At 47.6% G+C, this 23,527-nt stretch overlaps 1 protein-coding gene across 4 annotated transcripts in view; it reads left to right on the forward strand.

Moving 5' to 3' along the window:
* ical1 (islet cell autoantigen 1-like) overlaps nt 1–23,527 on the forward strand; it is a 185,919-nt gene that overhangs the window by 40,387 nt on the left and 122,005 nt on the right. For all 4 annotated transcript variants that reach the window (XM_038786907.1, XM_038786891.1, XM_038786882.1 and 1 more), the window contains exons 4-6: nt 16,114–16,186; nt 21,336–21,459; nt 22,233–22,431. In XM_038786907.1, the coding sequence (XP_038642835.1) occupies nt 16,114–16,186; nt 21,336–21,459; nt 22,233–22,431 (396 nt within the window). The remainder of the gene's footprint in view (nt 1–16,113; nt 16,187–21,335; nt 21,460–22,232; nt 22,432–23,527) is intronic.

Consider the following 23,527-nt stretch of genomic DNA (forward strand, 5'->3'; position numbering starts at 1 on the left):
TCCTGGTCTTCCGACACTCCAAACCCTGCCTATTCTGGACTCGGAACACCCTTCACACTCAGGACCTCCGACATCACGTGAGCGAACCCTGCTAAAATCTCTCCAACTTCGGGCAGGCCCAAAACATAAGAACATGATTCGAGGGCGCCCCCAAACACTTCCCACACCTATCCTCCACCCCCTCAAAGAACCTATTCACTCTAGCCACTGTCATATGAACCCTACGAACTACCTTAAATTGAATGAGACAGCCTGACATACGAAGAGGACCCATTCAGCCTCCTTAGAGCCTCTTCCCATAGCCCAGCCTCCAGCTCACCCCCCCCAGCCTCCAGCTCACCCCCCCCAGCCCCCCTATGTCTGCTTAACTACTCCTATCGGGGCGCCCTCCCAGCCTATCAATTCCTTATATACCACTGACACCCTGCCCTCTCCAACGTCTGTTCTCGACAGCAACATTTCCTGCAACCCCGGGGGCAGCAGATCAGGAAAGGACGGCATCTGTTTTCTCACATAGTTCCGCACCTATAAGTATCAGAACCTGCTTCCGCTGGGCAACTCCTAATCATCTACCAGTCCTTCCAAGCTCGGGAAGCTGCCCCCCCACGAATAAATCCCCATGCCGCTCGATCCCCGCCCATGGCCAACCCTGAAACCCCTGTCCATTCCCGCTGGAGCAAACCTGTGATTCCCGAAAGTCGAAGACCAAACCGAGGCCCTTTCAAGCCTCGAGCGCTGTCGCCACTGTCCCAACACCCTCAAGGCCGTCACCAGTACTGGACTTGTGGAGTATCTGGTTGGCGAGAATGGCAGAGGCGCCATCAAGAGTACTCCCATACTAATACCCTTAGACAAGACTGCCTCAATCCGCTCCCATACCAATCCCTCCCCCACTACCCATTTCCTTACCATGGCTGTATTTGCCGCCCAATAATAATTCAGTAAATTTGGCAAGGCTCCCCCCCCCCCAAACAGCGGCTTCTTTTCTAGAGGGGCCTTCCCCACCCACACAAATCCCAATATCAATGAGTTAACCTTCTTGAAAACGGCCTTGGAGATGGAAATCGGGAGGTTCTGGAATACAAGTAAAAATCTCGGGAACACAGTCATCTTTATGGACTGTACCCTCCCTGCCAATGACAACGGAAGCACATCCCACCTTTCAAAATCACCCTTCATTTGCTCCACCAACTGAGCCAGATTCAACTTGTGTAATTGCTCCCACCCCCACGCTACCTGGATGCCTAGATACCTAAAACTCGATCCCACTGCCTTAAGCCTCCTCTCCTGCCCCCTCGCCTGGATTGGGAAGACCTCCATCTTTCCCATGTTTAATTCATACCCCAAAAACTGGCCAAATTCCACCAAAATGTCCAGAATACCCTCTATGCTTTCCAGTGGGTCCAATATATACAGCAACGGGGTATCCGGATATAGGGAAACCCTATGCTCCACCCTCACCCGCACAATCCCGTTCCAACCCCGATGCTCTAAACGCCATCGCCAGTGGCTCTATCGCCAAGGTGAAAATCAACGGGGAGAGTGGGCATCCCTGCCTCGTCCCCTGGTACAACCTAAAGTACCCTGAACTCACCCGATTCATTCATACACTCACCACGGTGCCCGATGTAGCAATTGGACCAAATCCACAAACCCCTGTCCAAACCTGAACCGCCCCAATACCTCCCACGAATTCTCCCACTCTTCCCGATCAAAGGCCTTCTCTGCGTCCATCGCGACCTCCACCTCCACATTCAGTCCCTCCGAGGGGTTCATTCTGACATTTAACAGGTGGCTGATATTGACTAACATGTGCCTACCTTTTACGAATCCCCTCTGGTTCACACAGTCCTCCATCCTTAAGGCCAGAATCTTAGCCAACAACTTGGCACCCACATTCAATTGTGATATTGGGCGGTAGGGTCCACACTGCCCTTTCTCCAGGATCAGAGATAGTGAGGCCTCTGATAACGTGGGAGGAGCTAACCCTTTTCCCTCGCCTCATTAAACGCCCTCCAGCAGGGACCCCAGGTCTCCTGAAACCTTTTTATAAAGTTCAACTGGGAAGCCGTCCGGGGCCTTCCCTGCCTGCAATTCCCCCATACCCTCTAGCACAGCCACCAATCCAGTGGGAGCTCCCAGCCCCTGTACCAGGCTCTCCTCCACCGTGGGGAATTCCAGCCCATCAAAAAAGTACCACCCCCACCCCGACCTGAGGCTCCGATTCATAAAGCCTCCTGTAGAACTCCTCAAACTCCCCATTCACCCCCACCAGGTCGAATACCACTCCACCCTTGCCATCCTTCATCCTACCAAACACCCTTGCCACCTCTTGCTTCCTGAGCTGATGGGCCAGCATCATGCTAGCCTTCTCTCCATGCTCGTATGCGGCCGGCTGGCCTTCCACAATTGCCCTACAGCCTTCCTTGTGGATTCCAGACCAAACTTCATCTGATGCATCTGCCTCTCCTTCAACAATCCTGCTTCTGGGACCTCTGCATACCTTCTGTCCACCTGCATAATCTTGTCCACCAACCTTAACAACTCTGCTCATTCCTCCTTCCCCCTGTGAACCCGAATTGCCATAACCCCCCCCCCCCCCCCCCCACCCCCCCGACCACTGCCTTGAGTGCCTCCTTTAGCGTGGCAGCCGAGACCTCACCTGTGTCGTTTACTTCCACGTATCCCTGAATGGCGGCCCCCACCCACTCACATACCTCCTCCTCCTCCGCTGGCAGCCCCGCGTCCAATCTCCATTGCAACCGCTGAGCCAATTGCGACCGTTGAACAGCCCACCCCCCGATCCACAAGCAAGTCCACCCAATTTGGCGCGTAGCCCGAGAGATCGCCGAATATCCCGAGTCCATCACCTCCACCAGCAATGACTTACTCACCACTCACACCGAGTAGACCTGATGCACATGGGAGAACTATGAAAACTCCTTCGCCCTCGGCCTCCCAAACCTCCAAGGGTCCACTCCTCCCATGCGCTCAACCATACCCCTTCTTCGTCCAGCTCCCCCCGCCCGTGCCACATGACCCTCCAGACCGACCCTGGATGTCCACCATCACACTCCCTCCCATATAACGTCATAGCAACACCTTGGTCCGCATCTCCCACCCTCCCTCCCCTCTTCCATGCCCTTTTTAATTTAGCTTCTACCTGCTCAGACCCTCTCAGCCGAGCCTCTTAGTCTTACCCATATCTTTGGTACTGAGTAGACCACAGCAACTGTGGGCAGCACGGTAGCATTGTGGATAGCACAATTGCTTCACAGCTCCAGGGTCCTAGTTCGATTCCGGCTTGGGTTACTGTCTGTGCGGAGTCTGCACGTCTTCCCCGTGTGTGCGTGGGTTTCCTCTGGGTGCTCCGGCTTCCTCCCACAGTCCAAAGATGTGCAGGTTAGGTGGATTGGCCATGATAAATTGCCCTTAGTGTCCAAAATTGCCCTTCGTGTTGGGTGGGGTTACTGGGTTATGGGGATAGGGTGGAGGTGTTGACCTTGGGTAGGGTGCTCTTTCCAAGAGCTGGTGCAGACTCGATGGGCCGAGTGGCCTCCTTCTGCACTGTAAATTCTATGAACTGGACCCTCCTCCTCCCAATCCAAGTTCTTACCCAGATCGGAGATGTCCTAACCCTGGAACCGAGCAGGACAAACAGCCTTCAGGACTTCTGCTCTCAGCGCAGAGAATAGTATTTGTCCCCATAACTATACTGTTCCCTATTATAACTACATTGATTTTCATTCCATCCACTTGAATGGCTCCTTGCACCACAGTGCCATGGTCAGTTTACTCATCCTCCCTGCAGTCACTGCCTCATCCACACAACCTGCAAGAACATTGAACCTGTTGAACAATTGCAGGGGCTGAAAATCCTCCATTGCTACCTTCCAGATCGCCATTCCTGCCTCACTCACAGTCATACCTTCCTGTCCCTGACCAAGGATCAAACCAGGAATACTTAGCCTAAGGGATGTGACTACCTTTTGGAACTATGTGTCCAGGTAACTTTCCCATTGTTGGTGCATTACAATGTCTGCAGCTTGGACTCCTGCTAATTAACTCCGAGTTGTAGTTCCTCGAGCTGCAGATATGGTTGCTGTGGATCACACTATAGTAGTATGCACCAGCTCCCACGTGCTACAGCTACAACACATCATGTGCTCTGCCTTGTTTATTGTGTTTTATTTAACTAATTATATTTCAAGTTTAGAATATCACTGAACTATTATCTGTAGTTATATTAAGTAGTTTAAATAGTTAAGCAATAAACTTAATGCAATACTTAGATCGTCCTTGTACTGGTTTAAACTACTACCTCCATTTAGAGGGATAAAAACTTTAAAACTCACCAATCAATTACCAACCTGTTCACCTAACTAATATCTTCGAATACTCTGCAGTTACTGGAGTTGAGAAAAGACATTAAAATCAGCACCTTCTCCCCTCTGCACGGAAGAAAGGGAAACATCGGTATCTATTCCAACTGGAAAGATGTGACTTGTGTTGTCACTCATATCTGTCACTCAGATGAGGGGCTGGTTTAGCACACTGGGCTAAATCGCTGGCTTTTAAAGCAGTCCCAGGCAGGCCAGCAGCACGGTTCAATTTCCATACCAGCCTCCCCGAACAGGCACCGAAATGTGGCGACTAGGGACTTTTCACAGTAACCACCAAGCTAGGTGGCTCAGCAACTAATACAGATGGGGGCTTAAAGTTGCACTGAACATTGATCGATTAAGTGGATAAAACTGTGGAAGGTGGAGGTTATTGTGAAGAAATGTAATATCATCCACTTTGACTGTAACATTTAAAAATTTTTTATTACTTTATCAGAATTACAAAGCCAGAGCTCAGAGTGTGGACAGGGGCAAACCTGTAATCCAGCTCCTTGCCTGCCCCAAAAAACAATTCAATTTGAATCCATAAGAGAGACATACCAGATCCAGGCATTACACCTGACCTCCCGCTCATCGTAGCATAGATCAGAGTATGTTATAAATTAAAGGGAGCTAGGAATTGTAGAGTAGCAGAAAGATTCAGGGAATCACTAAAAACTAATGTTCAAAAAATAATTTATAAGGCTAAAGGAATCTTAAGATTGCTGCAATACAAAGGGATGGGAATTACTTTATCACTGCACAGTGCTCTAGTTAAACCCCACCTGTGGCACTTCATTCGGTTCTGAGCACTGCACCTCAGGAAGGAGATAGGCCTTAGACATGCAGAGCAAGTTCACCAGAATGGTATCCTCGGCTCAAAGCATTAAATTATAAGAGCAGGCTGCAGTGTCTAGGCTTGTATTCTCTTGAATGGAAAAAAAAAAGAGTGATGTAATTGAGGTGTTTGCGGCGATTAAAGGGTTTAACATAGTAGATAAAAAGAAACTACTTCCTCTAGTGGTGGGTGTCCAGGACAAGGGGAGTAATCTTAAAACTAGAGCGAGGGAACTCAGGAGTAGTGTCAGGAATGACTAATTCACAGGAAAGATAGTGGAAACCTCTTTGTAAAAAGGTGTTGACGTTGGGGTTCAATTGAAAATTTCAAAACTGTGATTGATAGCTTTTTGTTAGGTAAGGATATTATGGGGTACAGAATCAAGCTAGGCAGATGTAATTAATACACAGTTCAGCAGTCATCTCATTGAAAAGTGAAACAGGCATGGGGTTGAATGGGTTATTCCTGTTGCATCCTTATAGCCTTTCAAATTGGAATTATCATTGCAAGGTTTTCTATCCTATGAGCCTGCATCCACTAGGAACTGGGTTAACATTTTTCCATACTTATTTCATATCTCATAGAAGCAAGGGAGTGTAACATCCAGTTGGTCACTGCACTGTCCAGTAGTCAAATATTTATTTTTTGTGATATAGCAGATATTAATTAGCTCTTGCTCCATAATCTCACTTGTTGAATTAGGATTATGGGTACCAATCCCACTCCAGATACTTGATCTTAAATTCTAGGCTCACAATGCAGTGCAGTATTTTATTTTTCCTCCCTTGTTTCTCCAATCTAAGTTTCTTTGATCCATTCGTTCAAATGTCTTCATGATTTTGAAGGCCTATCTTTTCTGATAGTTACACCAATCTGGTAGCATCTTTGTACATGATTCTACTCTTCTTCCCCTGTCTCAGTGGCTTGGTAAAACCGAGACCAAAAATGCACACAATAAACTGTGACTAAGTACAGATTCAGATGTCGCTCTGGGACCTTCTGGTCGAATGGGCTTAAAAATGTCACTCAAACTCTATTAAACTCAAACGCAAGCTGGAGAGAATCACAAACCTGTGTTAAGGCCTCCAAAACTCAAATGTCACTGCTCCATCTACAAGGCCTCTGTGCCTGGCTACATTCCAGTTGGGTTAACAACAGTAAGAGATGTGTTTGGACAACTGTTCCCATAAAGGAAAAACTTACATGTGCACTGTGCCTTTTCAAAACCTGTGTCCCAAAGTGCTTCACTGCCAGTGAAATATTTTGAAGTGTGATTGTTGGTGTAATTTAAGATTTATGCCCTGGTCTGATTTTAGCTGATCTCAACCAGGGCAACATTAGGGATGCTACTCAGTGCCATGGACAAGGTAAAAGGAAAAGATGCCAGTTTCCCACACCTGGTTACTGTCCAACAGGATGTTGATGGGAAATAGGAAAGGGTCACAGATAGATCCTTGGAATGCCAAAGTTAACAGCGTGGGAGCAGGAAGAGAAACCATTGCAAGTGATACTCTGGATATGATTAAATGGGTAAGAAAAGAACCAGTTGACACTTGCAGGACTTTATGTGCATGTGAATGTCTGGCATGGGAAGGGTTTGGCTTTGCTACAATTTCCCCATACATATCCTTGTTGTAGTGACTTGTATGACAAAAAATGACCAAAACTCCTGGGAAGACTCAGTGCTTTCACTCAGTACAGACGGGATAAAATTGGGGGATGAAGGGGGATTGAAGTAAAGGATACTCCGGAAGCATTCGCCCGGCATTGGCACAAACTGGGGGAAATATATTCCACAGGGAATTTTTGTGCGATTCATGTAAGGTCATAGCGAAAATGTTCAGCAGTAGTTTTTTGAAAGTTGCATTTTTCAGTTTATTTCTAATTGATAGAGAGCAGCAGAGTACAAGTCATTCGAATGTCTGACACCCTGCAGTTACCAAATCTGTCTAGTTAAATCTTGCATGCTAAAAGCGTTCACTGTCCGTGTGGAGTTTACACATACTCCCTGGGTCTCACCCCGACAACCCAAAGATGTGCTGGTTAGGTGGATTGGCCACGCTAAATTGCTTCATAATTGGAAAAATAATTTTACATGCCATTTATTAGCTGCTATTTGTATCAGCAGCCAGTGCTTTCAATTCCCAATTATGGCTGAGGTCTGGTAATTAGCTGTGCTTACACAGTACACAAATGTGATGTAGGGTGTGTGCCCTGACTCTTGGCAGATGGCCTGCAGTTAACTATGAAAGGCTGGGGAATGTAAAAGAAATTCTGTGTTGTTGCTACAGGCTACAGACTGCCATTAGTGCTGCGTGAGATGGCTTCTCATGTCTCATGTTTGGGATTAAAATCACCAGGAATCCTTGGGCCGTATTTACAGTATAACTCTCGCCTTCGCGCAAAATGGCTTTGCTTTGTACATCGGGTGAATAGCTTGAGTGTAAATTGCGAGTCATGGTTCCTCCCCCTAGTTCGAGAGAGTCTCAATCTGCTTCACTGCACATCCTGCTTATAATAATAATCTTTATTATTGTCACAAGTAGGCTTACATCAACATTGCAATGAAGTTACTGTGAAAATCCCCTAGTCGCCACACTCCGGCCCATGTTCGTATACACTGAGGGAATGTTGAGAATGTCCAATTCACCTAACAGTACATCTTTCGGGACTTAAACGGGAGCACCGGGAGGAAACCCATTCAGACATGGTGGGAACATGCAAACTCCACACAGTTAGTGACCCAAGCCGGGAATCAAACCCGGGACCCTGGCGCTGTGAAGCAACAGTGCTAACCACTGCCGCCCCTGTGACTCTGGATTTCCGCTTCGATGTCTTGTGTTTAGTGCAAAACAAAACCATCTCTTGCTAACAGTACAGTGCCATAGTCAGTCTAAAGATGAGTCAGGAGCCCATTCTCTCTCTGGCTTCTACCTTGCCACTCTTGAGCTTGATTATTTGCAGTTACCCGTCCTGGTATGGCTGACTAGTTCTCTCATGGACAAATAAAATCATACAGAGCTCTGAATATCCTGTCAGGCGAAGAAAGAGCAGTGAAGTTTTGAATAGCGATGGCTTGTTTGGATGGCATTGTTTTTTGTTTCTTCTGGATTGGTGCTGGACAAGGAATCGGCCTGAGAGCTGCCAATTTGTCTCCTGAAGGAAATCCAAACCTAAACAAATTACCCTTAGTTTAGTCTGAGTTAATTTCTTAAATTTAACAGTCTTTCAAAGCATTTAAAGCTAAGAAGTTAAAAGGGCAGCATTTTCTAATACCACAACATTGGGGTGAGTATCAAGATTATCAATTCGTCGGGTGGCGTGGGCACGCAGGGTGGCCGCAGCGCGAAGAGCTACCGCTGGTGACCGCGAGTCGCGGCGATTTCGGGGAAATCCCCGAGTTTCGACGCACCCCCCCGACTACCGTCGGTCTTTGGGACCGTCGCGAGCAGCCAGCGAGGCCGGTTTAAAAACCGGTGAAGAACCCCGTGCGGGTGTTGGGGCGGCGGGGGCTGAGGTCCTGGGCCCAGCGCGGCATCGGGGCCAGAGCAGCGGGGGCGGAGCTACGAGGAGGCAGGCCCGAGTCCAGGGCACCATGTAAGAGCGGTGTCCCACGACGGATGGCTCCCACCTAAGAGGAAGAAGGAACGCTGGAACCTGGTCCCAGGGGAGTTCTGGATGAGTACAGAGGGGAAAGGAAGAGAGCTGGAAGATTTAAAGAAGTTTGGTGAAGTTTTTTTTCCCAACCCCTTTGTCTTTAAAAAAAAGAATAATTCAGATTGATGAAGGACAGAAGGGTGGAGGGAGAGAGAGGAGAAGAGAAAGAAAGGGAAAAACAATAAGCTGCTAAAGAATGCAACGAAAAGCAGCGTTGAAGAAAGGAGGAAATGCGGGGTCGCCGCTGAAGGAGAAGACGAATAGAAGTGGTGATAGGATGGCGGAAGCTGAACTGCAAAGCGGGGCCGCACTATTTACGGTGGAGAAGGTGACCGAGGTGATGACGGGGGAGCTGAAAAAACAGTTTGTGAGGCACATTGAGGCTTGGAAAAAGGAGACAGCGGCCGCATTGAAGTTACTGGTGGAGGAGGCAATCGCCCCGATAATTGCCCTGTTGAAGGTGGCGGTTGCAAAGGCATTGGCCGAGGTGAGAGAGCAGGGCAAGAAGATGAAAGAAGTGGAGGAAGCCATGTCACGACACAGTGACCAGGTCACCTCGATGGGAGATGAGTTTGCGGAGGGCTGTGGAGATTAATAGAGGTCTCCGAGCAAAGCTGGAAGACTTGAAAAACAGCTCAAGGCGGCATAATTTGAGAATTGTGGGCTTGCCCGAAGGGACAGAGGGCCCAAGGCCAACACAATACTTCGCTAAGAAGTTGGCGGAGCTGATGGGGGAGGGTGAGAGCCCCTCCCAGTACGAGCTAGACCAAGCCCATCGGTCATTAAGGCCGAAGCCCAAAGTGAACGAGCCGCCAAGGGCAGTAATTATCTGCTTCTATAAGTTTTGCGTGAAGGAGAAGGTGTTAAACTGGGCGAAGCAGAAGCGGGAGATACTATGGGATGGTACTACGGTCCAGATCTACCAGACGAGCGGCATTTGGGCGAGTGAAGGCGACGTTGTATAAGAAGGGGGTACGGTTTGGTATGGTGTACCCAGCGAGGTTGAGGGTAATGTATAACGGCAAAGACTTTTATTTTGAGACAGCGGATGCGGCTGAGGTGTTCATGAAGGCAGAAGGCTTGGGACAGACATGAAGAGCGGAGCTGGAAGAGAGACTGTGGACTGTGTTTGAACAGCCGGAAAATGTACAAATGTTATAACTTTCTTTTTACGGATTTGTATCGTAATCTACTTCTCTTTGTATTGTTATAGAGTTTAAGTTAATGGTGGGTTGATGGGCGCTCTGTGTAGCGACGGTTAAATGTTATGCTAGTGAATTGTACGGGTTGGATTGTTGGGTTTGGTATTTTTTTTCTCTGGGACTGGGTAGAAGGGGATTATATGTCTTGGCGGGGGGGGAGCCACCCGCACCAGCTAGCTAAAGTCAGTCAGCTAGTGAACGGAGGTGAGAGGAGAGGAGGGCTGCGGACATTGGAGCCTGGATAGCAGGCGTCAATGGGCCTACGAGGCGAGCGAGAGGGGGGGGGGGAGGAAGGGTTGGATGCTGGGGGATGTTGTTTCTGGGGGAAAGGTAGGGGGAGTTTTCGGGAGGGGGGGGAAGGGGTTCGATGTTAACAATGGACAGGGGCGGGGCGGGTCAGGCTTATGGGGCAGGGCCCGGCGGTGTGTTGATGGTGGATAAGAAAGGCGGGGGGGGGTGTGAGACCCCCAGTAAGGATAGTTACGTGGAACGTGAGAGGGCTAGGAGGTCCGGTCAAGGGTGCTTGTGCATCTTAAAAGTTTGAAAGCCGATGTGGCAATGCTGCAGGAGACTCACTTGAGGATGAAGGACCAGGTGAGACTTAAAAAGGGTTGGGTTAGCCAAGAGTTTGACTCTGGATTTGATGGAAGGGCTCGAGGGGTAGCAGTGTTGGTCAGCAAGAGGGTGCGCTTCCAGATGGAGAAGGTAGTGGCAGATCAGGGGGTAGATATGTGATTGTGGCCGGGGCGCTGGACGGGAGATTAGTGGCGCTGGTAAGTGTATACGGTCCCAACTGTGACGATGCGGGATTTGCGAGGAAGGTGTCTGGGGCCATTCCTGACTTGCACACACGAGCTGATTTTGGGGGGGGGGGGGAATGGAACCTGGTGCAGGAGCCAAGGTTGGACAGATCATGGCCGCGCTCGCTGGTCCCATCAGGGGGGCAAAGGCGCTAGCTGGGCTAATGGTGGAAATGGGAGGGGTGGACCCTTGGAGGTTCCTGCACCCAGGGGAACGGGAGTACTCGTTTTTCTCAGCAGTCCATAGGGTATACTCGTGGATTGACTTTTTTGTGGTGGGAAAGGCTTTGCTGCTGGAGTCCAGGGGTCAGAATACTCTGCAATTGCTGTGTCAGATCATGCGCCACATTGGGTGGATATGGTGCTGGAGAAGGGCGTAGTGCAGAGGCCGGGGTGGAAACTGGATGTGGGGCTTTTGGGGAACCAAGTATTCTGTGAAAAAATTGAAAAGGTAATTAAGGAATATTTAAGATTCAACTGTACGGGTGAGGTGTCAATGGCAGTCGTCTGGGAGGCTCTAAAGGCGGTAGTGAGGGGTGAGGTAATTTAGTTTAAGGCCAGGGTGGACAAAGAGGAGAGGTTGGAGCGGCAGAGGCTAATAGATGAGATGTTGGAGGCAGATAGGAGTTATGCGGAGGATGGGGACCCAGCGATGCTGGGAAAGAGGAAGGAACTACAGGCGAGCTTCGACCGACTATCCACCAGGAAGGCGGCGCGCCAACTGACGCGAGCGAGGGGTGCAGTTTATGAGCATGGAGATAAGGCGCTCACCAGGTCAGCTCCGGAGGGAGGCAGCAGTAAGGGAAATTCTTCAGGTAAGGGATAGGGCCGGGAAGTTGGTGGTGGCTCCGGAGCTGATTAACAAGGTTTTTGAGGAATTCTACGAGAGGTTGTACAGGTCAGAGCCACCCGGGGGAGACCATGAGATGCTGGAATTTCTAGATGGGTTGGAGTACCCGAGGCTAGGGGAGGGGGACAAGGCTACATTAGAAGGAGCAATACTGGAGCAGGAGATAAAAGACGCGATTGGGAGGATGCAGTCTTAGGGGAAGGTGGCAGGGCCGGATGGGTTTCCGGTGGAATATTATTAAAAAATTAAGGCTAAGTTGGCACCCCTGATGGTAGGGATGTTTGAAGAGGCGATAGGGAAGGGAGTGCTGCCACAAACCTTGGGGCAGGCATCGATTTCACTGTTGCTTAAAAAGGATAAGGATCCGACGGAGTGTTGGTCGTATAGGCCCATTTTACTTCTTAATGTAGACGCAAAGGTATTGGCAAAGGTACTGGCGGGTAGGCTGGAGGGGTGCCTCCCGAAGATGGTAGGTGAGGATCAGACAGGGTTCGTGAATGGGAGGCAGCTGTTTTCGAATATTAGGAGGGTCTTGAATGTCGTTATGGCACTGGCGGAAGGGAAGGAAACAGAGGTGGTGGTGGCACTGGACGCCGAGAAGGCGTTTGATCGGGTGGAATGGGGGTACCTGATGGCAGTGCTGGAACGGTTTGGGATTGGATCAAGATTTGTGAACTGGGTAAAGTTATTATATAAGGAGCCGAAGGCGAGTGTCCGCATGAACAATATCAGTTCGAGATACTTCTCTCTCCACCGTGGGACGAGGCAGGGATGTCCTATGTCCCCCCTGCTGTTTGCGCTTGCGATTGAGCCATTGGCCATCGCATTAAGAAGTTCGGGAGCATGGAAAGGAATAGTGAGGGGGGGATAGAGCATAGGGTGTCCTTGTATGCCGACGACTTGCTGCTGTATGTGTCGGAGCCGAGTGCGTCAACAGGAGGAATATTGGAGTTGCTGCAGGTATTTGGGTCTTTCTCTGGGTACAAGCTGAACTTGGACAAGCGTGAGTATTTTGTGGTGTCTCAACCGGGGGTGGGGGCAGGGGTGGTGGGGCTGCCAGTCCGTAGGGCAGAGACTCACTTTAGGTATCTGGGTGTGCAGGTTGCCCGGGAGTGGGGAAGGCTTCGCAGATACAACATCACTAGTTTGGTGGGGAGAGTGAAAGCTGACCTGGCGAGGTGGGATGGTCTCCCTCTGTCACTGGCGGGTCGGGTGCAGGCGGTTAAAATGAATGTGTTGCCGCGATTTCTGTTTATTTTTCAATGCCTACCAATTTTCCTGCCAAAGTCTTTTTTCAGGGAGATTGAGGGGAGGATTACCTCGTTTATATGGGGAGGGAAGGTGGCCAGAGTGAGGACGGTGCTGCTACAGAGGGGAAGGCAGGCAGGGGGTTTGGGTCTCCCGAACGTGGTGTACTACTACTGGGTGGCGAATGTGGAGACGGTGCGGAGCTGGGTCATAGGGGTCAATTCCCAGTGGGTCAGAATGGAGGAGAGTTCGTGCAGGGGGTTGGAGCTGAAGGCACTAGCAACGGCCCCGCTCCCGATAGCTCCGGGGAAATACTCAGGGAGTCCGGTAGTAATAGCCTCATTGAAAATCTGGAGGCAGTTTCGCCAACACTTCAGGTTGGGGGCAGGGTCGAGGGAAATGCCGATCCGGGAGAACCACAGATTTGAGCCAGGGAGGTGGGACGGAAGCTTTCGGAAATGGGAAGAGAAGGGGATTAAGACTTAAGACTCTAAAAGATTTGTTTCCTCGGGGTCGATTTGCAGGATTGAGGGAGCTGGAAGCGAAGTATGGGCTGGAGCAGGGAGAAGCGTTTAGGGCAGCAGGGTAGCATGGTGGTTAGCATAAATGCTTCACAGCTCCAGGGTCCCAGGTTCGATTCCCGGCTGGGTCACTGTCTGTGTGGAGTCTGCACGTCCTCCCCCTGTGTGCGTGGGTTTCCTCCGGGTGCTCCGGTTTCCTCCCACAGTCCAAAGATGTGCGGGTTAGGTGGATTGGCTATGCTAAATTGCCCGTAGTGTCCTAATAAAAAAGTAAGGTTAAGGGGGGGTTGTTGGGTTACGGGTATAGGGTGGATACGTGGGTTTGAGTAGGGTGATCATGGCTCGGCACAACATTGAGGGCTGAAGGGCCTGTTCTGTGCTGTACTGTTCTATGGTTTCTATTCTATATGTAGGTTCGGGACTTTGCCAGGAAGGAGATACAGAGTTTCCCGGAGGAACCGGCCTTCACATTGTTGGAGGAAGTGCTGGCGGCAAGTGGCCTGGAGAAGGGGACAGTGTCAGCGGTATACGGAGCTATGTTGGAAAAGGATAAGGCACCACTGGAGGGGATCAAAGCGAAGTGGGAGGAAGAATTGGGAAAGGTTATAGAGGAGAGGGTCTGGTGTGAGGTGCTCCGGAGAGTGAATGCCTCCACCTCGTGTGCGAGGTTGGGGCTGATACAGCTGAAGGTGGTGTACAGGGCACACCTCACGAGGGCAGGGATGAGCCGATTCTTTGAAGAGGTAGAAGATGTGTGTGAATGTTGCGGGGGGGGGGGGGGGGGGGGGGAATCACGTTCATATGTTTTGGTCCTGTCCATAGCTTGGGGAGTACTGGAAGGAGGTGTTTAGGGTAATTTCCAAGGTGGTGCATGTGAAGCTGGACCCGAGTCCCCGGGAGGCCATATTCGGGGTGTCGGATCAGCCAGGGTTGGAAATGGGTGCGGAGGCAGATATCATAGCCTTCGCCTCGTTGATCGCCCGAAGGCGGATCCTGCTGGGATGGAGAGCGGCCTTTCCACCCTGTGCCCTGGCGTGGCGGGGGGGACCTGTTGGAATACTTGATCCTTGAGAAGGTTAAGTTCGAACTGAGGAGAAGCTCGGAGGGGTTCTACAAGTCATGGGCACTATTTATTATGCACTTTCAAGAACTGGATAACATCGAACATTAGTTGGGGGGGGGGGGGGGGTGCGGGGGGAGGGGGCTGTGTATGTTGAAGATGGCTATGGGTAATCCCTGATTCCTTTTTTTTTCTTTGTCATTTGTTTATGTTAACATGCGGGCTGATGTCTGGGCATGGTGGGAGGATGGGATCGTTGTTACTGTTATGGGGTTTGAGATATTTGTTGGTTATTGATTGTTGTTGGGTGTAAATTCGGGAGAAAAATTGTGAAAAAGGAGAATAAAAATATTTTTAAAAAAAGATTATCAATTCGTCAACCATAGGGTATCTAAGAAGACCTCCAATGGAAGCCCAGGAGACAGTTTAAAAACAATTTAATGTGCTAAGGATCCCAGTAATACCTTTCATTCGTCTTCCGGGTGGACTCGGAAACAAACCTGAAAAATGTGGTCAATATCAGCTCTAAATCTCGATAACCATTTTTGAGTAGCTAGTACGTTTCATATGATTGGCCTTCATATAATTGGTCCTTCTCCGACATTACTTCCCGTCTCACTTCTGAATTTTCCCCAAGCTTCCTCCGGTGGAGTGTGGAAAAGGGTTGAAGTAGTTTACAGTGCCATGGCATTCATGTGTTGAAGTCTTGCAGTGTTATCTGAACTCCATGGCATTTTCTCGGCAACCTGGTTCGGACAACGGACAGAGGCAGCAATTGACATCAGTTCTTCCAAATGGGATTCTTGTATGTATTGAATCCATTCTCAGAACTGGGGGCAACATTTGGGTATTGAAGGACTCAGGCACTTCGTGCTGCTGTGGAGAGAATAGCCTTCATCCAGCTGATAAACAACTCCATGGAGATGAAGCGAGTGCAATGACATTTGTAGTTTATTAGATTACTACCTAAAAAGAAGTATTGCATTCGCACAAAGAACGTTTTATAAATGCCAGGGATTTTATAAATAGATACTTCAACATGAAATGTAATCCTTTAAGAAACTGAAGCAAGTTTAGCCTGTGCTATTAAAATATTATGTCAGACTTGCAAATGATTTTAAAGGGATAGTCCAGAGTAAAGTTCACAATGACTAGATCCTCAAAATGTTCTCTGTAAATTGAATGGTACAAATAAAAGTTTAAAAAACACAAATTGACTTACCTCCCAATGAGGACTGAAGTTGGGAGCACAAATGGCTTTGTGTCTGGAAGTTGAACTTTCAAGACTGAGGAAACCAATATCTTGCAGGTGATGTATGAATGTTTTCCATGCAAGTTGGCCATGTGATCTTTGAATTAAATTAGCAATTTACAGTGAAGTAGACTATATTGTGTTTCACACTTATTTGAAATGCTGTTAAAACTGCTGAGCGTCATTTCACCAAAGAAACTTCTCATTGGCTCACCCAAGAGATCTTTAGCTGATATGTCTTGGTTGGAATTTCCAACCTTTCCTGCAACAATACCTCACAAAATTCTAATGTATCTGTTCCAGGTTTTCCATATTATACAGACGTCATGCATAGATCTTCTGAAGGTGATTGAGAGATATCAGCAGAGACTCAACAGTAAGTATATTTTTAAATTTTATTTTTATTTTTCCAATTAAGGGGCAACTTAGTGGCCAATTCACCTACCCAGCACATCCTTGGGCTGCGGGGGTGAGAACTACGCAGACACAGGGAGAATGTGAAAACTCTACACAGGCAGAGACCGGGGACCGCGATCGAACCCGGGTCCTCGACACCATGAGGCAGCAGTGCTACCCACTGTGCCACCCTGACTCAGAGTAAGTACTCGAATGCTTCCTTTCTGGAGTATTGACAAAACCAATTCCGAGAGCTGGCTAGCTATGGAAACTTAAGTAAATGGCTCCAATTGGTGCAACACTTGTTGAAAAGACAGAAGGATGTGCACTTTTGGATTCCAGCTGAATTAGGAAATTCTTGTACATGCTGTCCAGCCTGATTGACATTTGGAATGAAGGTTTGCAGGGCTTCCAGCCAACTGGTCTAAGATCTTGCAACATTAAAATGGGCAAGCATTGAATATCTTTCTTTTCACCTGCAATTCAAATGTGGAATTCATCTTCAATTACAAAACGGGCTAATTCTATTTCAGACTTGCCTTCAGAACTGTGATTTGCACTTGTGCAAACATGGTTAGAAGGTTGGTGGTTTGCACCATCATAGTAGATCTCCACTACTTCATAGACCAGGTTAAAACCTCATACCAGATCTAAATGGGGTAAAATTCTGTCCAGTTGGGATTTTTCTGCATGTCTGTCATGGAGTAAACTGAGTGTCAAATTGCTCTTAAATGGCTGGAAAGGCATTCGGTTTGGCACACTACTCCTTTAGGCTGACATGGGACCTCGGTCATAGAAATCATAGAATCTCTACAGTGCATTTGGCCCATTGAGTCTACACCGACCCTCTGAAAGAGCACCCTGTCTAGGCCAAAGCCCTCGCCCTTTCCCCATAACCTGTAACCCCACTTAACCTTTTGAATATTTAGGGGCAATATCGCATGGCTAATCCATCTAACCTGTACATCTTTGGACTGTGGGAGGAAAGTGGAGCACCCGGAGGAAACCCCACGCAGATAGGGGAAGAACGTGCACACTCCACACAGTCACCCAAAGCTGGAATTGAACCTGGCTCCCTGGCGCTGTGAGGCAACAGTGCCAACCACTGTGTCACCGTGCTGTTCAGAAAGAGCATGTGCAGTCAAATACTTACCCTCCTTCTGACTGATAAGGTAGGGAGGAAAACCTAAGTACATTGAACACACGGTCAATCCAGACGTGCTGTTGGATTCAACTCATTCTAAACTATAAATGGTCTACCCCTGTCATCGCAGCAGATAAGATAAAAGAGATTTTGGGTATTACATTTGCTATTGCAATTATAGTGGCTGGATCAGATTTGGGTACATCACAGTATCAATATTGTTGCTGGGTATATCTGACATTTCCAAATTTAACACACTGTTCGAAAAATCACATCCTAGGGGATGGAACACCTGTGCAGCTTTTCATTCATCGACTTAAATTACTGCCAACAGCAAAGACTCACCATTACCAACCAGTATAATAATAATAATCTTTATTGTCACAAGCATGCTTACATTAACACTGCAAGGAAGTTACGGAGAAAAGCCTCTAGTCGCCATATTCCGGCACCTGTTTGGGTCCACAAAGGGAGAATTCAGAATATCCAATTCACCTAACAGCACGTATTTCGGGACTTGTGGGAGGAAACCAGAGCACCGGGAGGAAACCCACACAGACACGGGGAGAACGTGCAGACTCCACACAGACAGTGACCCAATCCCGGAATCAAACCTGGAACCCTGGAGCTGTGAAGCAACAGTGCTACCCACTGTGCTACCGTGCTGCACCCTTGTACCATTCAGCACAAAATGCATTCTCCAAACACAGCCCAAGCTTGGAAAGACAAATCCAGTTCAAGTGGACATAGTATAAAATATGACACACCATCAATTTGCTTTGCAAAATTTCCAGTCACCATACAATAATGTGACAGAAATCAGAATACTGTAGTGGCTTCAGCACCTGATAGTACAGCATATGTCACACCTTTACTCAATGATGCTAACTGTATCTTTGCAAGTGTAACTAACTATCCTAATTGGCAGAGTAATAAAAACCTGGATTCTGGGCCTAGTTCTGCTTTTTGGTGTATTGACTTGTGCCTCTAGATGGTGCTATTTGCACGTTTTGTACCAATGTATGGTGTGCTGAATTTATATCAGCAGGCATTAAATTAATGACCAAACTCTTAATGTCATACCACCATATCCAAACAAATGCAGTGAAACAAACTTATCTGAGGAGAAAAAAAAGCAGGCTGCAGGGAAAATGAGGGATCCAGCTGAGTTGTTCTCGTAAAGAGCCAGCATAGGCACAGCAGGCCGAAGGGTCGCCTTCTATGCTGCACCCATTCTATGATTCTCTGATGGGTGCAGTGGGTTAGACACTCCTCTCTGGCACCAAGGTGCACTCGCCAGACTGATGGGATGAAAGCATCTGTTGTTTTTGTGTTACATTCAGTGAGCTGAATCTGGGTTCCAGTACCAATAATGTAGAATTGCTTTTAATGAAAAATGAAATGAAAATCGCTTATTGTCACGAGTAGGCTTCAATGAAGTTACTGTGAAAAGCCCCTAGTCGCCACATTCTGGCGCCTGTCCGGGGAGGCTGGTACGGGAATCTAACCATGCTGCTGGCCTGCTTGGTTTGCTTTAAAAGCCAGTGAGCTAAACCAGCCCCAGTTCAGACTGGTTGGCATTGGATTGGCAGTCTGTCTCAGGAAGGCTATAAAATGCCCACTGTAAGAAGTAGAAAGATATCCAGATAGATTGGGGCTGTGGCAAATTATGCAAAACAGAAAGTTATTGCAATTATAGTGGCTGAATCAGATTCAGTTGCTGCTGACAGTGCACAGCTGAAATGGTGTGTTCCAGACTGCTAACATTGCTTGTCTAGTACAGCATGCATATTAAAAGGAAAATGAAAAGATAGTTTTTAAAATGTTGTCTTGCATTGAAATGACAATGTTGGTTCGACGCAATATTGTAACCACAATCTCCAGACTGGTGGATCACATTTGTAATTAAAAGAAACTGAATGGCTTCCAGTTCAGTCAGTCAGTAATTACGACAAATATTCTCCGGTCAGGGTATAGGTTGGTAAGTTAGAGAGTAAAGGCCTCTCAACTTTGGAATTGTTTCCCCCTGCCCCAAAGTAAAAATCTAACATGTGTTTCCATCCCCCACATCGGCCATCTTGAGGCCTACCTGAAGAAGCTTGCTGATGCATGCAAATTGTGTTTGCAACTATACCAAAAATAAGTTGGTTAAGCCTGTCTGCGTTCATTTCACGTGTGATTTAGTCAACTCTATCTGGTTTCAAACCTAGGTGCCCACAGTAAAAGCTAATGAATGTTCAAAGTTCCATTTAATGTTTACAAAAATGATACCTGGATTACAGGGGTTGAGTTACGAGGAACGATTACGCAAAATAGCCTGTTTTCGCTAGAATTTAGATGGGTATGGGGTGATTTGAATGAAGTATTCAATATATTAACAGTGAAAGACAGACCAGATAAAGATAAACTATTTTCACTATTTGGAGATTCAAAAACTAGGGGACATAGTCCAAAACTTAGGACTAGACCGTTCAGGAGAGATGTTTGGAAGCACTTCTTCACTCAGAAGGCTGGGAGAGTTTGGAAATCTCTCCCACAAACAGCAGCTGAAGCTAGAACAGTTGTTAATGTTAAATCTGAGATAGATAGATTTTAGTTAAGCAAAGGTATTAAGGGATATGGGCCAAAGGCAGGGATGTGGAGTTAGGTCACAGATCAGCCATGATCTCATTGAATGGTGGGACAGGCTCGAGGGGCTGAATGGCCTCCTCTTTTTCCTGTGTTCCTATTTGGGTCAAAATTTGGTGACACTGCTACCTCTGACCTTGGGCTGGAGGCCCTTTACTGATGTTCATAGGTTGGGCAGATCCTCGAGTTATCTGAGTGATTCTGACCATGGTGTATACGGGAGCTAGACATTGTTGGAGATGATCAGCCTTAAATCCTCTCTTTTATGGACTGTCTTAGCTAAAACTTTGCCTCGTGGGAAAACAGCCAGATAATAATAATAATTCTGACCCTTTCTTTCTCTCCATTACGAAGATGTATCTTTGTAAGATCCTGTGCTCTGCCCATCTGCTGGTGGGTCATTCACCCATGTATTGTCACCTCCAGATTTGACTATTCTAAAGCCAATGTGCCAGTTCTCCACCCGTTATAAACTTCAGTTTGTTTAAATCTCTGCTGGTCCCATATCAGCACCGACCAGGTTCCAGTCACTCATGACCTTCCCTTCACTGATCTATGTTGACTCATGGCCCAACAATGCCTCATGCTTGTGTTCAAATCCCTTCTGACTTCACCCTCCATGTCTAATAGTCTCCAGCCCTACCATCTTTCCTGCTCCACCACCCCCACCCCTGGACTCTGATCCTCTTGCCTATTGCCCCCTTCTTTCACCGACCACTGACAATCATGTCTTCAGCCAAGTAAGCCGACAGTCTCAAATTGCCTTGTAAAATGCCAGTATGCTTCTTCCTTTAAGATTCTCTTTAATATTAACCTCTTTAACTAATTTTGCAGTCTTGCCCCCTCCCAAAGTCTTGGCTCAGTGCCCATTTTTTCCTTATGCCCCTATGAAACTCCTTTGCTATGTTAAACATAGAACATACAGTGCAGAAGGAGGCCATTTGGCCCATCGAGTCTGCACCAACCCACTTAAGCCCTCACTTCCACCCTATCCCCGTAACCCAATAACCCCTCCTAACCTTTTTTGGGCACTAAGGGTCATTTAGCGTGGCCAATCCACCTAACCTGCCCATCTTTGGACTGTGGGAGGAAACCAGAGCACCCGGAGGAAACCCACGCAGACCTTGGAGAACGTGCACACCTGCACAGACCGTGACCCAGCGGGGAATCGAACCTGGGACCCTGGCGCTGTGAAGCCACAGTGCTAATCACTTGTGCTGCCCTAAAAGGAGCCATATAAATGCAATACTTAATATCTGAATTATAATTTATTTTAGGAGGGCAACTGTCTGATCATGAATCTCAGCAGCACTTTTCTGATTTTAATGGTAATGGCTGTCTGATTTGTACATTGCAGTTCTATCCCAGGAAGAAAATGAGCTGGGCATGTTCCTGAGGAGACAGAGCGAACAGGATAAAACCCCAGCTGGGAGGATGATGAATGCTACCAGTAAGGCTCTGTGTGGTTCTGCAAAGCAAAGGTATACTTGCTCACTAGGGCTCAACAACAACAACCCCCCCCCCCTTACTTGCTGTGGCTTGTTGCCTGACCTGGTGTTTACCTTTATCATGTGCATGCTTGATGTTGAAAAATAGAATAATCGGTGGAGATACAGTGCATGCTGTTAGTGTTTGTGAGCAAATTGTATGTATGACATGTGGTTCAATTGAATAAAAATGAACTTCAAGCTCCCCTAATGTCTCATTAGTACAAGGTAACTTTTAGATTGCCAAAGTATACAAACTATAGTTGAATTCTCAGATGATACTGAATTTGCAGATTCCGCCTTTTAAGTTCCAGTCCAAAAGCATTCGGCAAACCTGTTTCTCCAGTGGGATTCTGAAAGCTAGTTAGATAAGATGATATGCAGAGAGGGGCATATTTAACATTGTTGTTGAAATTGGTTGTAAATTTGATAATAGGGATGTCATTGCAGAGAAAGATGTATTGTATTGAGTGTTGTCTCAGGGAAGATTTCAGTGAAGTATCTAATGTTTCAATTGTCCCATACTGTGCACTGAGAAGCGCCCAACGGTACAATTATGGTTTTGTTCCAGGCATGTTTAATGCCTGAAGCGAATGAGCTTGTAGATCTCACTGGTAGGGAGAATGACATGAGCTGTTGAATTAACAACATTGTACAAAGCCATTGTATGTTGGTTTTTAGCCTGATCTGCCGTACCTGGTATACCAATATGCAAAGTAAGTCTGCTGTTGTACCATCCACCTGCTCTTCCTCTTTTCCCATCCCAGATTAGCGTTGCGGGCTCCGCTATTCCGACTGGAGCAGGAAGTAGAAACATTCCGGCGCCGAGCAGTCACCGACACACTTCTCACTGTGAATCGAATGGAACAGTCTCGAACAGAGTACAGGGGGGCACTGCTCTGGATGAAGGATGTATCTCAAGAGTTGGATCCTGACACATACAAACAGATGGAGAAGTTTAGAAAGGTATGGGTGCTGTGCAGGTATAGCGGTTCTAGTGAGCATGAAAATTACTCCAGTTTTATTTGGGCGTGCTTTTTAACTTGGATTTGTATCAATGTAAAAGGATGGGCACTCTAACTCGGGTGGTTCCAGAAGCAAGAATGTTTTCACTTGACTCTGGTTTGACAATGCTTTTAAGTTTCATTAGTCTTCATTCAGTTCTGATCAAATGGCCGAAACTTGCTTCTGTTCCATTAGTCTTGCAGTTTACCATCTGGGAAGAGTGTCCTCTTCCAAGGGTAGTGGAAAGCTGGAATTCTCTTTCATCCATTTTTTAAAAAGTATTTTTATTCAGGTTTGCAGAATTTTTCATAATAAAACAGTAGTAACCATAATAAAACAAACTAGAGTGAACATTAACATAGTGTAAAAAGAGAATATACAATAACAATTAAATAGACATTACCCCACCTACTCAGTCTTCCCACACCATCCCAATGAAGCAGCACCCCCCCCCCCCCCCCCCCCCCCCCCCCCGGATTGCTGCTGCTGACATTTAATTTTCCCCGAGAAAGTCGATGAACGGCTGCCACCTCCAGAACCCTAGCATAGACCCTCTTAAAGCAAACTTTATTTTCTTGAGGCTGAGGAACCCATCCATGTAGTTAACCCAAGTCTCTACATTCGGGGGCTTTGAGTCCCTCCACATTAATAAAATCCATCTCAGGGCTACTAGGGAGGCAAAGGCCACAACGTCGGTCTCTTTCGCCCCCTGAACTCCCGGGTCTTCTGACACTGCAAAGATCACTATCTCTGGACTCGGCACCACCCATGTGTTAAGTACCTTGGACATTGCCGTCGCGGACCCTTGCCAGAACTCTCTAAGCTCCGGACATGCCCAAAACATGTGGACATGGTTTGCAGGGCTGCCCTTGCATCTCATACAACTGTCTTCTACCCCAAAACACTTGCTAATTCTCGCTGCCGTCATGTGTGCCCGGTGGACCACCTTATAATGAATTAGACTGAGCCTGGCACATGATGAGGAGGCATTAACCCTGCCCAGGACCTATGCCCACAGACCCGCTTCCAACTTCTCGCCTAGCTCCTCCTCCCACTT

The sequence above is a fragment of the Scyliorhinus canicula genome, chromosome 2 (assembly GCF_902713615.1).
Source record: "Scyliorhinus canicula chromosome 2, sScyCan1.1, whole genome shotgun sequence".
In the NCBI taxonomy this organism is placed as follows: domain Eukaryota; kingdom Metazoa; phylum Chordata; class Chondrichthyes; order Carcharhiniformes; family Scyliorhinidae; genus Scyliorhinus; species Scyliorhinus canicula.